Source organism: Marmota monax, unplaced genomic scaffold (genome assembly GCF_021218885.2).
Source record: "Marmota monax isolate L192 unplaced genomic scaffold, Marmota_monax_Labrador192_F-V1.1 WCK01_AAM20220418_F8-fsc00074, whole genome shotgun sequence".
Lineage (NCBI taxonomy): Eukaryota > Metazoa > Chordata > Mammalia > Rodentia > Sciuridae > Marmota > Marmota monax.
Window position 1 is genome coordinate 9,031,724 of NW_026694232.1, and position 15,655 is coordinate 9,047,378.

Here is a 15,655-nt window from a genome sequence, read left to right on the forward strand (position 1 = left end):
TTAGAAAATGTTATCAAGTAATTTAGTAAGATTTGTATATTTTTATTTCTTTCTTTAATAATATTAGGTAGTACCTTTAAAAGGAAATAGCTGCTGTGTTCAGATCCTTATGTATTTAAAGCCATGCTTAAAGTCAAGAACATGAGGGCTTGGAGGCATAGCTAAGTGGTAGTCATGTGCTTAGAACCCTGGGTTCTGTCTATCCCCAGCACTAAAAAAATAAAGAATGTGAAAAACTTCATATGTAATATTTAGCAAGTATAAATGCAATGGTCTTCCTGACTTCATAATCATGGATTTCAAACTGGAGTATGTAGGGACCAGTCCAGGACCATTCACTCACTCTTCTATTGGTTATTTGCTTGGTTGATTGTTTTGATTTGTTTTTCCTCAAAATTCAGGTTAATTTTTGGGATTTAAATGAAAGACTTTGGGTCAGTTCAAAGATTAGCTGGTAGAAAGAAATTACATAACTTTAAAACTTAATTTAGAATCAATGTTGGAATCAACCCTTGAATTTCTAATCAAATTTGACATGCCACCTCTTTTGGGGGGACATGTTCATTTATATATATGTGTGTGTGTGTGTGTATTTTTTAGTTGTAGTTGGACACAATACCTTTATTTTACTTATTTTTATATGATGCTGAGGCTCAAACCCAGCACCTCACACGTGCTAGGTGAGTGCTCTACTGCTGAGCCACAACCTCAGCCAAGATATATTCATTTTATACTAGCTGCATGAAATAAGTCACTAACAGAATGAATTGGGCATTTTTAAAATGAAATCCTAAAGACAAGCCACCAAAAATTCATGCATCAGCACTGATTCACATTTTTAATAAATTTTAACACAGAACCACATTCTGTAAACTTTAATAAGATCTTGATATGTGTAAGATCCCTGCTGAATAACTGACTGGGTTTTATTTTTATTTCTGTAGTGAAATAATGAAAAAATATGTGGATTCATCATCTTCATTAACATTAAGATATTGTGGCTGGTAAAGGAAAGTAGCAGTTTTGTGACTTCAGCTCCTAGTGGCCAAAAAATGAACCACTTTCTTTACTGTAGCAACTGGAGTCAACTGATGAATTACCTTTTAATCTGAAGCTGTCATTTTAGCCCAATTTTGTATACCAGTGTCAACTCAAAAGATTTCTATCCATTGTTAAATCCAATATTAAGTGCAAAAGAATTGTTGTATAACTTCTGAATATTTAGTTGCAATATTCATAGCGAGGACTCCAAATACGACTATTTAATAAAACCATACTTATTAGCCATATTCCAAACACCTAGTCCTCCTTGGTTCTGTTGCAGTGTTTGGGTTTGCAGATACTTTCATAAATGGTTCAGATTCTGTCCAATTTAGAAAAATATATATTTCAGAAAAGCATAAGGAATATCAACACACTGAAGGTTTTTTTTTTTTAACTTATCAATAACAGACTCTTCATTTTGCTATCACTACAATTTCCTTTCTAGTTATACCTTGTGGTTTTGAATCTCCTTTATGGAGAGAAATTCAAACAGCAAGAAGACCTGTGCTCCAAGAAGTATTCAATGCAAGTAGTCAAGTTGTAATGTGCATTCCTGCATACAAAAGACACTAACAAACTTTCTACATTATATTTTGTAATCCAGCATAATTTTAGTTGTGCAAACTCATGCATTTATACACAAATCATACTATAATCATTTATAATGCATTTTAATTCTGTATTTCCCTTCTAAAGCTGTTTATTAATTTTGCTCAAGTTTTTAAAATTTTATCTTTTACTAAACTTTCTTAAATTACTGCTTTTAAACATTTAAAAAATTTTGAAACTAGTGGCTTTGTGAATTTATTACATGTCTAATTTTATTTTTCAGCCACTAACTTTAAAGTGACGTAAATGCTAAAGCAGGTGTTTGTTGTTATAATAACTAACATCATGGTTGGCCTAGGTAGCAGAGTACCTGGGATTTTGGTTTTATATGAAAGCAGAGTTGTAGCTATAGCTTGAGTACCTCCTACTGAAGATGTCCTTTAATTGAATTGAATTTTTAATATATTCAATGCTCTTTGATGTTCTCTTTTTTCTTAGACCTTTGGGACCAGAGAGTCTCTTGCTTCGTGGAGCCAGATTAAAAAATACAAAAGAAATATTTGGTCTGTATATATTTTTAAATTTTTAATTATTATTTTGTATTGATATTATTTTTTATTTTTTAAGAATACAGCATGTATGGTCTTTTTGTTAAATAATTCAATTCTTATAATGTTATATATTATAATTTTCTTACAAACATTGAATTAATTTTGTATTTTTTGTTGTTAATCCTTGTTGTGTTTTTTTTTGTTGTTGTTGTTTGAGTAAGAGACTAGAAACTTGCTCTTATACTGTCTTTGTGGATACTTGTAAAATAATGCCAAGAAAATAATTCTGGTATTTCTAGTAATGTGGATGAGAGCTAATATAATCTACCATTATGGTATAGTAAATTATCTCTGTAATTCCGTTGTGATTATTTTTAGATTAGATTAATTACTGCTCTCTTATTCATTCATATGTTCATTTATTCAGTGAATTCCTGTTGACCTAACTATAAACCACATATTATTGGGACATATGCTGTCTTTATCAGAATAAATAATAAATAGTGCTCTTGCCTGGGAAAATGAATTTAGTACACTCTGAACTCACTCTAGGCCAACTGTGAGATTCGTGATAATCTTTATGTATCAACTAGTTTCTCCCATTTCAGAATACTTCTTAGTACTCTGGCCCACTGTTGCCCACAGGTTTTTAGGTCTTGCTTCTGATTTTCTTTTTTTTTTTTTTTAATTGGTTGTTCAAAACATTACAAAGCTCTTGACATATCAAATTTCATACATTAGATTCAAGTAGGTTATGAACTCCCAATTTTACCCCAAATACAGATTGCAGAATCACATCGGTTACACATCCACATTTTTACATAATGCCCTATTAGTAACTGTTGTATTCTGCTACATTTCCTATCCTCTACTATCCCCCCTCCCCTCCCCTCCCATCTCCTCTCTCTACCTCAATCTACTGTAATTCATTTCTCTCCTTGTTTATTTTCCCATTCCCCTCACAACCTCTTATATGTAATTTTGTATAACAATGAGGGTCTCCCTCCATTACCATGCAATTTCCCTTTTCTCTCCCTCTCCCTCCCACCTCATGTCTCTATTTAATGTTAATCTTTTCTTCCTGCTCTTCCTCCCTGCTCTGTTTTTTGTTGCTCTCATTATATCAAAGAAGACATTTGGTATTTGTTTTTTAGGGATTGGCTAGCTTCACTAAGCATAATCTGCTCTAGTGCCATCCATTTCCCTGCAAATTCCATGATTTTGTCATTTTTTAGTGCTGCGTAATACTCCATGGTGTATAAATGCCACATTCTTTTTATCCATTCATCTATTGAAGGGCATCTGGGTTGGTTCCACAGTCTAGCAATTGTGAATTGTGCTGCTATGAACATCGATGTGGCAGTATCCCTGTAGTACGCTCTTTTAAGGTCTTCAGGGAATAGTCAGAGAAGGGCAGTAGCTGGGTCAAATGGTGGTTCCATTCCCAGCTTTCCCAGGAATCTCCATACTGCTTTCCAAATTGGCCGCACCAGTTTGCAGTCCCACCAGCAATGTACAAGAGTACCCTTTTCCCCACATCCTCGCCAGCACTTGTTGTTTGACATCAGAATGGCTGCCAATCTTACTGGAGTGATATGGTATCTTAGGGTGGTTTTGATTTGCATTTCTCTGACTGCTAGAGATGGTGAGCATTTTTTCATGTACTTGTTTTTTTTTTTTTTAATTTTTTATTGTTGGTTGTTCAAAACATTACATAGTTCTTGATATATCATATTTCACACTTTGATTCAAGCAGGTTATGAACTCCCATTTTTACCCCATATACAGATTGCAGAATCACATCAGTTACACATCCATTGATTTACATATTGCCCTACTAGTGTCTGTTGTGTTCTGCTACCTTTCCTATCCTCTACTATCCCCCTTCCCCTCCCCTCCCCTCCCCTCTTCTCTCTCTGCCCCCTCTACTGTCATTCATTTGTTCCCCTTGTATTATTTTTCCCTTTCTCCTCACTTCCTCTTGTATGTACTTTTTTTTTTTACAATTATCTTTAATTTTTTATTGTTGTTTGTTCAAAACATTACATAGTTCTTGATATATCATATTTCACACTTTGATTCAAGTGGGTTATGAGCTCCCATTTTTACCCCATAACAGATTGCAGAATCACATCAGTTACACATCCATTGATTTACATATTGCCATACTAGTGTCTGTTGTGTTCTGCTGCCTTTCCTATCCTCTACTATCCCCCCTCCCCTCCCCTCCCCTCCCCTCTTCTCTCTCTACCCTCTCTACTGTCAATCATTTCTCCCCCTTGTATTATTTTTCCCTTTCACCTCACTTCCTCTTGTATGTACTTTTTATAACCCTGAGGGTCTCCTTCCATTTCCATGCAATTTCCCTTCTCTCTCCCTTTCCCTCCCACCTCTCATCCCTGTTAAATGTTAATCTTCTTCTCCTGCTCTTCGTCCCTACTCTGTTCTTAGTTACTCTCCTTATATCAAAGAAGACATTTGGCATTTGTTTTTTAGGGATTGGCTAGCTTCACTTAGCGTAATCTGCTCTAATGCCATCCATTTCCCTGCAAATTCTATGATTTTGTCATTTTTTAATGCAGAGTAATACTCCATTGTGTATAAATGCCACATTTTTTTTATCCATTCATCTATTGAAGGGCATCTAGGTTGGTTCCACAGTCTTGCTATTGTGAATTGTGCTGCTATGAACATCGATGTAGCAGTGTCCCTGTAGTGTCGCGACCCCTCGCCAGCAAGGGAAAACACGACACAGGATTCTTCTTTCAGCAGTTTATTCAGGCCTTGTTTCATGTATCATCTTCTAGCGACCCCCCTGCCGAGCGCCCAAGCATAGCCTAATAAAGCTTACTCAAGTCCAATCCAAAGCTGCCACGCGGGGTTTTCTCATACGGTGTTGAGGGACAGCATGCCAACCTTCCCTAATAAGGAGTTGTTTACCAAGATCCACAACGAAGACCGGCGCCATCTTCTAATGGCGGCAACGGTCTACAAACACGGCTCACCACACTGTAGCATGCTCTTTTTAGGTCTTTAGGGAATAGACCAAGAAGGGGAATAGCTGGGTCAAATGGTGGCTCAATTCCCAGCTTTCCAAGAAATCTCCATACTGCTTTCCAAACTGGCTGCACCAATTTGCAGTCCCACCAGCAGTGTACAAGTGTACCCTTTTCCCCACATCCTCGCCAGCACTTGTTGTTGTTTGACTTCATAATGGCTGCCAATCTTACTGGAGTGAGATGGTATCTTAGGGTGGTTTTGATTTGCATTTCTCTGACTGCTAGAGATGGTGAGCATTTTTTCATGTACTTGTTGATTGACTGTATGTCCTCCTCTGAGAAGTGTCTGTTCAGGTCCTTGGCCCATTTGTTGATTGGGTTGTTTGTTCTCTTATTGTCTAATTTTTTGAGTTCTTTGTATACTCTGGATATTAGGGCTCTATCTGAAGTGTGAGGAGTAAAGATTTGTTCCCAGGATGTAGGCTCCCTATTTACCTCTCTTATTGTTTCTTTTGCTGAGAAAAAAACTTTTTAGTTTGAGTAAGTCCCATTTGTTGATTCTAGTTATTAACTTTTGTGCTATGGGTGTCCTATTGAGGAATTTGGAGCCCGACCCCACAGTATGTAGATCGTAGCCAACTTTTTCTTCTATCAGACGGCGTGTCTCTGATTTGATATCAAGCTCCTTGATCCATTTTGAATTAACTTTTGTGCATGGCGAGAGAAAGGGATTCAGTTTCATTTTGTTGCATATGGATTTCCAGTTTCCCCGACACCATTTGTTGAAGATGCTATCCTTCCTCCATTGCATGCTTTTAGCTCCTTTATCAAATATAAGGTAGTTGTAGCTTTGTGGATTAGTCTCTGCGTCCTCTATTCTGTACCATTGGTCCACCAGCCTGTTTTGGTACCAGTACCATGCTGTTTTTGTTACTATTGCTCTGTAATATAGTTTGAAATCTGGTATCGCTATACCGCCTGATTCACTCTTCCTGCTTAGAACTGCTTTTGCTATTCTGGGTCTTTCATTTTTCCATATGAATTTCATGATTGCTTTATCTATTTCTATAAGAAATGCCGTTGGGATTTTGATTGGCATTGCATTAAACCTATAGAGAACTTTTGGTAATATCGCCATTTTGATGATGTTAGTTCTGCCTATCCATGAACAGGGTATATTTTTCCATCTTCTAAGATCTTCTTCTACTTCTCTTTTTAGGGTTCTGTAGTTTTCATTGTATAAATCTTTCACCTCTTTTGTTAGGTTGATTCCCAAGTATTTTACTTTTTTTGAGGATATTGTGAATGGAGTGGTTGTCCTCATTTCCGTTTCAGAAGTTTTGTCACTGATATACAGAAATGCGTTAGATTTATGCGTGTTGATTTTATATCCTGCCACTTTGCTGAATTCATTTATTAGTTCTAGTAGTTTTTTTTGTAGACCCCTTTGGGTCTTCTAGGTATAGAATCATGTTGGCTGCAAATAGTGATAATTTAAGTTCTTCTTTTCCTATTTTTATGCCTTTAATTTCTTTCGTCTGTCTAATTGCTCTGGCCAGTGTTTCAAGAACTATATTGAATAGAAGTGGAGGGAGAGGGCATCCCTGTCTTGTTCCAGATTTTAGAGGGAATGCCTTCAGTTTTTCTCCATTCAGAATGATGCTAGCCTGAGGCTTAGCATAGATAGCTTTTACAATGTTGAGGTAAGTTCCTGTTATCCCTAGTTTTTCTAATGTTTTGAACATAAAGGGATGCTGTACTTTGTCGAATGCTTTTTCTGCGTCTATCGAGGTGATCATATGGTTCTTATATTTAAGTCTATTGATGTGGTGAATAACATTTATTGATTTCCGTATATTGAACCATCCTTGCATCCCAGGGATGAATCCTACTTGATCATGGTGCACAATTTTTTGATGTGCCTTTGTATCCGATTCACCAGAATTTTATTGAGGATTTTTGCATCTAGGTTCATTAGAGATATTGGTCTGTAGTTTTCTTTCTTTGAGGTGTCTTTGTCTGGTTTCGGAATCAGGGTGATGTTGGCCTCATAGAATGAATTTGGCAGAGCTCCCTCTTTTTCTATTTCCTGAAATAACTTGAAAAGTATTGGTATTAATTCTTCTTTAAAGATTTTGTAAAACTCCTCTGTATACCCATCCAGTCCTGGGCTTTTCTTGGTTGGTAGTCTTTTGATTGCTTCTTCTATTTCATCCATTGATATTGGTCTGTTTAAGTTGTGAGTATCCTCCTGACTCAGTCTGGGCAAATCATATGACTTAAGAAATTTATTGATGTCTTCACTGTCTTCTATTTTATTGGAATATAGGTTTTCAAAATAATTTCTAATTGTCTTCTCTATTTCTGTAGCATCTGTTGTGATATTGCCTTTTTCATCCCGTATGTTAGTAATTTGAGTTCTCTCTCTTCTTCTCTTCGTTAGCATGGCTAAGGGTCTGTCGATCTTATTTATTTTTTCGAAGAACCAACTATTAGTTTTGTTAATTTTTTCAATAGTTTCTTTTGTTTCAATTTCGTTGATTTCCGCTCTGATTTTAATTATTTCTTGCCTTCTGCTACATTTGCTGTCGTTTTGCTCTTCCTTTTCTAGGGCTTTGAGATGAAGTGTGAGCTCATTTATTTGTTGGTTTTTCCTTTTTTTGAAGAATGACCTCCAGGCGATGAATTTCCCTTTTAAAACTGCTTTCATTGTGTCCCATAGATTCCGATATGTTGTGTCTGTATTTTCATTTATCTCTAAGAATTTTTTGATTTCCTCCTTTATGTCTTCTGTAACCCATTGATCATTCAGTAACATATTGTTCATTTTCCATGTGATGTAGGATTTTTCCTTCCTTCTTTTATCATTGATTTCCAGTTTCATTCCATTATGATCAGATAAAATGCATGGTATTATCTCCACCCCTTTATATTTACTGAGGGTTGCCCTATGGCATAATATATGGTCTATTTTTGAGAAGGATCCATGTGCTGCTGAGAAAAAAGTATATCCACATGATGATGGTTGATATATTCTATATATGTCAGTTAAGTCTAGGTTATTGATTGTGATATTGAGTTCTATAGTTTCTTTATTCAACTTTTGTTTGGAGGATCTGTCCAATGGTGAGAGAGGTGTGTTGAAGTCACCCATAATTATTGTGTTGTGGTCTATTTGATTCTTGAACTTGAGGAGAATTTGTTTTATGAACGCCGCAGCACCATTATTTGGTGCATAAATATTGATAATTGTTATGTCTTGTTGGTGAATGGTTCCTTTTAACAGTGTATAATGTCCTTCCTTATCCCTTTTGATTAACTTAGTCTTGAAATCGATTTTATTCGATGTGAGGATGGCCACCCCTGCTTGCTTACGAGGACCGTGTGCGTGGTATATTTTTTCCCAACCTTTCACCTTCAGCCTGTGTATGTCTTTTCCAATCAGATGTGTCTCCTGGAGGCAGCATATTGTTGGATTTGTTTTTTTAATCCATGTTACCAGCCTATGTCGCTTTATTGGAGAGTTTAAGCCATTAATGTTTAGAGTTACTATTGATATATGGTTTGTACTTCCAGCCATGTTTGATTATTTATCTTCTTTTTTTTTTTTAACTTAGTTTCTCCATGATCAGCTTTCCCCCCGCCCTCTGTCTTTACAGAGGCACTTCCCACTGATGGTTTTGGTTATTGTTTTTCATTTCTTCCTCGTGTAGTGTTTTGCTCAAGATGCTTTGCAATGCTGGCCTTCTGGCTGCAAATTCTTTTAGCTTTTGTTTATCATAAAAGATTTTTATTTCATTGTCGTACCTGAAGCTTAATTTTGCTGGATACAGAATTCTTGGTTGGCATCCATTGTCTTTCAGTGTTTGAAATACGTTGTTCCAGGATCTTCTCGCTTTCAGCGTCTATGATGAAAAATCCGTTGTTAACCTTATTGGTTTACCCCTGAATGTAATCTGCCTCCTTTCTCTTGTAGCTTTTAATATTTTCTCTTTGTTCTGTATATTGGATATCTTCATAACAATGTGTCTTGGTGTTGCTCTACTGTGATTTTGTGTGCTCGGTGTCCTGTATGCATCTACAATTTGTATATCCGTTTCCTTTTTTATTTCTGGAAAGTTTTCTGTAATTATTTCATTCAGCAGGTTACTCATTCCCTTGGTTTTTATCTCTGTACCTTCCTCTATCCCAATGACTCGTAAGTTTGGATTTTTTATGTTATCCCATATCTCTTGGATGTTTTTCTCCTGATTTTTTACCAGCCTTTCTGAGTTGGCTAGGCTCTTTTCAAGATGATATATTTTGTCTTCATTATCTGACGTTCTGGCTTCTACTTGCTCCACTCTGTTAGTGATACTCTCAATTGAGTTTTTAATTTGGTTTATCGTTTCCTTCATTTCTAGAATTATTGTTTGAGTTTTTTTTATAATCTCTATGTCCTGATAAAGATGCTTAACTTCTTCTTTTATCTGTTTATGTAATTCATTTTCAATGTGTTCTTTCACTGTTTGGATTTGCTGTCTCGTATCCTCTTTAAGGTTCCATTCCATCTGTCTAAGGTATTCCTTGAGTTCTTTATATGACCATTTTTCTGCTGACTCTAGGTCCTCCTGAATATTTAGGCTGTCCTTCATTGTTTGTACTCCTTTTCTTCCTTGCTTTTTTATGCTGCTCATGTTACTTCTTGTTCTGTTTGACTGCTGAGTTACTGTTTACTCTTATAAATTTATTTGATGCTTGGGAGGAAAGATATTAGAAGGGAAGGGAAGAAGTCACTAAAGAGAATGAGAGTAGGCAGGTAGAATTCAAGGAAGGGGGAATAAGAAAATTGAAAAGAAATGAAAAGAGAAAAGAAACAAAAAAAATAGAAAATAAAGAAAGAAAAAAAAATTTTTTTACAAAAATAATAATGATAATAAAAAATGAAAATTAAAATTTAAAAAATAATAATAATAAAATTTTAAAAAATTAAAAACATTAAAAAGAAAAAGTTACAGAACAACAACAAAAAAAATGAAAATGAAAGAAAAAGAAAAAATAATAATAAGAAGAAGAAATGCAGTCATAGAGTTAGATTTACTTCTCTTCCAGTAGGTGGAGCTGTGCCCACTGGGCCAAGCTTCTCCTCTCAATAGGTGGGAACCAATCACTGTGCAGCAGCTCTTCCTCCCAGACTGGGCGGGTCTCCAATCCTGAGTGTCTAGGGCCTTCTCTTGTGTTTCCTCAAGCCAGGCCCCGCTCACCTGTGACGCTCACCACAATACTGGCTACACGCCAGGTCTGCTGCTCCTGGGAGCCCTGTTTTCATGAACGCCTGGGCACACTCTCCCTGTTTGCCTCCCTCAGACCCTAAGTTTGTAGAGCTTAGGGCTAAGAACCCCCAGCGAATTTGCTTGCCCTCCGGTAGCCACGCCCCCGGTAGCTGGTGCAAGAGACCTCAGTTGTCAGCACTGGTGGGAGTGGTAGCCAGGAGTTCCACGCTGCGAGTCCCGCGCCACTCCTCATTCCCTTGGTCTGGCTATCGCACTCACAGGAGAGCTGGGAGGGGCCCTTAAGGTTTCCCCGCTGTGTGGAGAGAGATGGCTAGGGGATTACACACCTGTCGTGCTGGTTTCAATGAAATTATCTCCTCCGCCCGTGACGTCAGTTCTCTGTCAAGGTGGTATCCCATGCAAATGGTGACCGTTCGTTCCCTTTGCCGGGTGACCAATGCAATGGGTTGGTCCTGACTGTTTCTCCCAATCCCCGTTTCAATCCTGTGGCCACTGTCTATGAATCCTTGGTTGGCTTTTACCTCTGTAAGTTCAGAGGGGCCGTCCAGTTATTTCAGCGGGATCGTTAGTGCTGAGTCACAAGAAGCAGGCGAACCGGAGCTTGAATGCAGCCGACCTGGGCTCAGTGTGTGTGTTCTGAGGGGCCCAGACTGTTCGCCCCAGATCCACGTCAGCTTAGCATTGCCTAGTGGTCCTGTATGCATCGTCTTCTTTCAAGTCTTATATCATCCTGATGGGGTGGGGGAAGGGAGGGAAGAGTCCAGCAGCAAAACTATAACACGGGATGATGGCAGGGCGCTCGCGCCGCTCCCTCCGGTGAGTCTCAGCCTCGGGCTCCCGCGCCTCGCTCCGCCGCGGCCTCCGCAGCCAGCGCCGCCCCGGCCGCTCTCCAAGGTTTATTCTTATTGCTCTTGAACCCAATTCTTTTACTTTTGGAGAACTTGAATGGCCAGAGGATTAGCCGTTTTTTGGAAAGGGGAAGTCGTTCCAGTGGAGACCGCGTGTGCCCAGTCTGCTAGCTTCTCAATTCCCTCAACCTCGCTCCAGCTCTTCACTGTCGCCAGCGTGGGTTGGTTTTTCAATTTACACCGCACTTGAAGCTGCCCTCTCCTGAACTGCAATCACAATCCAGGGTGCGTGTGGCCACTAGTTTTGTGCGCAAAACCACCAGACCCTTGCTTCTGATTTTCTTTTCCTGTTACCTGTATTATGTCTTATCTCTCAGTATTAGGCTCTCCGATAAATCTTATATTTTTTTTTTTTTTTTAAGAAAATAAGCATTGGCAAAGATATGGAGAAAGAAGAACCCTATTTCATTGCGGATGGTAGTGTAAAATGTCACAGCTTCTAGTAAAACAGTTTGGCAGTTCTTCAGGAAGTTAAACATAGTATTACCATATGACTCAACAGTCTCACACTAGGTATATACCCAAGAGAACAGAAAATGGGTGTTCAAAAACTTGCACAAGAATCTTCATAGCAGCACTCTTCACAATAACCAAAGATTGGGAACAGCCAAATGTTCATCAACTAATGAATGCATAAATAAAATATGGTATATCCGTATAATAGAATACTACTTAACCATAAAAAGGAATGAAGTAATGCATGCTACAACATGGATGAGCCTTGAATATTGTGTTAAGTGAAAGACGTGAGACATAAAAGGTTACATAATGGTATGATTCCATTTATTGAAATACCCAGAATGGATAAAGTCATAGACACAAGTAGATAAGTGGGTCCCAGGGGTTGGGGAGAGGAGGGAACTAGGGAACTAATTATTTAATGGGTGCAGAGTTTTCTTTCAGAGTGATAAAAATATTCTCTGGTTTATATGGTTGGTTCTATAAAATTGTGAATGTTCTAAGTGCCCCTGAAAATAGTAAATTGTATGTTATATGTATTTTACCATGGTTTTAAAAAATCCATTTTAATGTTCTGATGGCAGAAACCAAAGTAACTTTCCAGGGCTTTTAGAGCTCAAGTAAGTATATTTTAGTATATCTTTCTAATAATGTCTCCTTCATGCCTGTTTACCTTAAAGCAGTGGTCCCAGTTTTGTACACTCTTAAAATATGTATTTGAATGCCTTTAAGTGGGTCTATTTTCTGTTGTTTGCCTCAACACCACTTTTTCCTTTTGTTTCACTATGGCTATTTTTACACATTTCTACAGTTCCAGTGCCCTTTCTCATTTGAGTTATGACCCCTGCCTTTAAGGAGTCATTCTAATAATAAAAATTCCAGGATAAAGAGTGCATGATTAGTCCTGTATTATTTCTCAGATTAGTATTTAGCATTAAGAATGAACATTTGCTAATTATCTGTTTGATTCTAGACATTTTGTTAATTTTTCATACGGACCTCCCAGTTCTATGAGGTATTTTTCCTCCATTTAAAGATGAGGAAATTGAGACTCCAAGAGATTACTTATACATAGATGTGGAACTAGTAAATGGCAGGCTAGTATTCAAACCAAGGTCTAACTGCAAAGTTTTTATAAGGTTGTTTTTGCCAAATGTCATTCATTCCCAGTATTAGTCCTGTTATTACTGTCATTCTCACTCATCTCAGAGTCTTTTATGTAGGCACACATTTTTTAAATGGCATTTTCTTTGCATTTACGTAATTTACTATGATGGATATCCATATTATCTCTCCAGTGCTTATGGAATGATGTCTAGACTCCAGATTCTGGCATTGGGGCTTTCACACATGGCCCCGATACATTGTTTCAACCTAACAAAGTGCTTTTCTGTTTCTGTCTTTGTTAGTTAGCACTGTTAACTTGGTCTTTTTCATCATTTTTCTCTATCAATTCCAACACAAATAATATCTCTTTCAGGAATCCATTATAACTCTGGCACAGGACTCTCATGGCCTCCTTGTCCAGCAGGCTGAGTGATTAGGGTTTCTACAAAATTGGACTTGGAAAGACTTTAAAAACTTAAAAGACTTAAAGAAAAGCCAAAAGTACAATAACTGTCAGACAATCCTTTTTTAAAGATGGTTTCATGCTGTTGAGCACATTTATTTCCTGTGAAACAGCCCAGAGGATTATTTTTAAAAGAAGTTTTGTTTTGTTTTGTTTGGTAGGTGTTGCTATATACACTGGAATGGAAACTAAGATGGCATTAAATTACAAGAGCAAGTCACAGAAACGATCTGCAGTAGAAAAGTAAGAAAACTTTTCACTTATTTATATATAATTATAACTATATTTGTTTTATATATATATATATATATATATTTATTGACATATATATATTGACATATATATATTTATATTTATTGACATATATATATATATATATATATATGTCAATAAAATTGTATCCTTGGAGGCAGGGCAGTGTCTTATATTTTTATGTACAGGCAGCATTTTGCATGTTGTCATACTAAAGTATGACTTTAAAAATAAATATTGTGTTGGGTAAACTGTAGAATCACTTGATCAGGCTAACCTTCCTATGATAATAATTTTTAAAAGGAAAAAAACACGTTTTAAAATAATAAGCTATTAGAAAATACTGGAAATTGACCAAAAGTAAGCAGAAACCAGCAAGGAGGCTAATCTTGAAAGATGTCAACACCAAGGGAAAAGATTTGAATACAACTTTTGTCTGAGGGCATTCCCAATTTATGAACTGCTAAGGACATCAAAAAGTCTAAGCATGGAATGTGGATTCAGCTCAGTATAGCATTTGCCTAATGTACATAAGACCCTGGGTTCAATCTCTAGTACTGCAAGAAAAAAAAAAAAAAGAAGAAGAAGGGGGAAGAGAGGAAGAGGAAAGAAGAAAAGAAAGTCTGAACTTTACTGGATTAAAATACCAGAGGACATGATTCAAAGGTGATGGAAGAACAGCTGGAAAGTTAGGGACAAATATGTAAGGAGAGAGCTAGAGAACTTGAAAACCTCAGAAATTTCTTTCAGATCCTTGCCTGACTACTAGAACCATATATATATGTGCAAGGTATACCTAGTGGGCTTGGGGAAAAACATAAACAAAATAGTAGTAGGAAGCTGAAAGAACTGAACAGAGAATTTCACTACTTCTCACTGTGGAAGTAGTGAAATTCTGTGGAGACAGAATTGAGGGGGTTAAGTCCAACCAGGTTAACTGCCTAATGAAATAAAAATCAGCACTCTTCTGAGAAATATGAAATAATATAGGTTCTGCAGCCTATTATTTAGAAGTTCAGTATGCATTAAAAAAAAAATAAGCAGACATAAAGCACTTGCCTGGCATGTGCAAAGTCCTGGCTTTGATACCCAGTACCACCAAAAAGAAAAGTCTGCAGTGAAAAAAGAATGTAACTCATACTTTATTGGAAAAAGCATTCAATGGAAATTGTCTCCAAAATAATCTAAATCTTACAATTAGCAAATAGGAATTTTGAAGCAAGGAGCGAAAAGAAAATACGAATGAACAAATGAGAAAACTCTTGTTTTTGTTCAAGGGCCTAAAAGAAAACATGAATGAACATAGGGAAATGGAAACTTTAAAAAAGAACCCATGAAAATTATTGAGCTGAAAAATATAAGTACTAAAAGATAAACATTACTGGATAAAGTTAACATCAATTACTGAACTTAGGGAAATTATTCAATTTTAAGAACTGAGAGAAAAAAGATGGGAGAGAAAAGAACAGCACTTCAGAGGAGGTGTGACAACATTAGACTGTCTAGCTTTAGTATAAGTGAATCCCCAAGTAAGAGAAAGGGGCAAAGTAAAAAAAAAAATATTTGGAAAAAATGGCTTGAGACTCTAAAATTTGGGGGGAAAAAAAAGCGTTAGTTTATATTACCAATAAAGATCATCAAATGCTAAATGGAAGAAAATGTAGAACACCTGCAGGACTCAGAGTTAAGCACAGAGTTATTAGATGTAATAATTAATAAATTGGATTTCATCTAAACTAAAAATCTTTCCAAAGTTCTGTTAAAATGATGAAAGACAAGTTATATACTAGAAGAAAATATATGCAAACCATAAATCTCCCAGAGGCCTATTTCTAGATATATAAAGAACTCTTAAACTGAACAGTAACCCAAAAATTCAGTTACAAATGAGCAAAAGATGTGAATATATATTTCACCAAAGAAGAGTTGCAAATAGCAAATAAATACATAAAAATATGTTCAGACTATCATGTCCATTTACAAGAATGGGGGTCCTAATTAGAATAAGATATATTTTGTGCTTGTATAATCTTATCAGAATTGATTCTAC

General features: G+C 36.6%; 1 protein-coding gene across 6 annotated transcripts in view; it reads left to right on the plus strand.

Annotated features, from left to right (window-relative positions):
* Window positions 1-15,655, plus strand: part of Atp11b (ATPase phospholipid transporting 11B (putative)) — a 114,817-nt gene that overhangs the window by 29,508 nt on the left and 69,654 nt on the right. For 5 of the 6 annotated variants that reach the window (XM_046466842.2, XM_046466841.2, XM_058586208.1 and 2 more), the window contains exons 9-10: window positions 2,092-2,156; window positions 13,515-13,596. In XM_046466842.2, the coding sequence (XP_046322798.1) occupies window positions 2,092-2,156; window positions 13,515-13,596 (147 nt within the window). Of the gene's footprint in view, window positions 1-1,489; window positions 1,570-2,091; window positions 2,157-13,514; window positions 13,597-15,655 lie in introns of all 6 variants that reach the window. The other variant, XM_058586209.1, reaches the window with a different exon arrangement.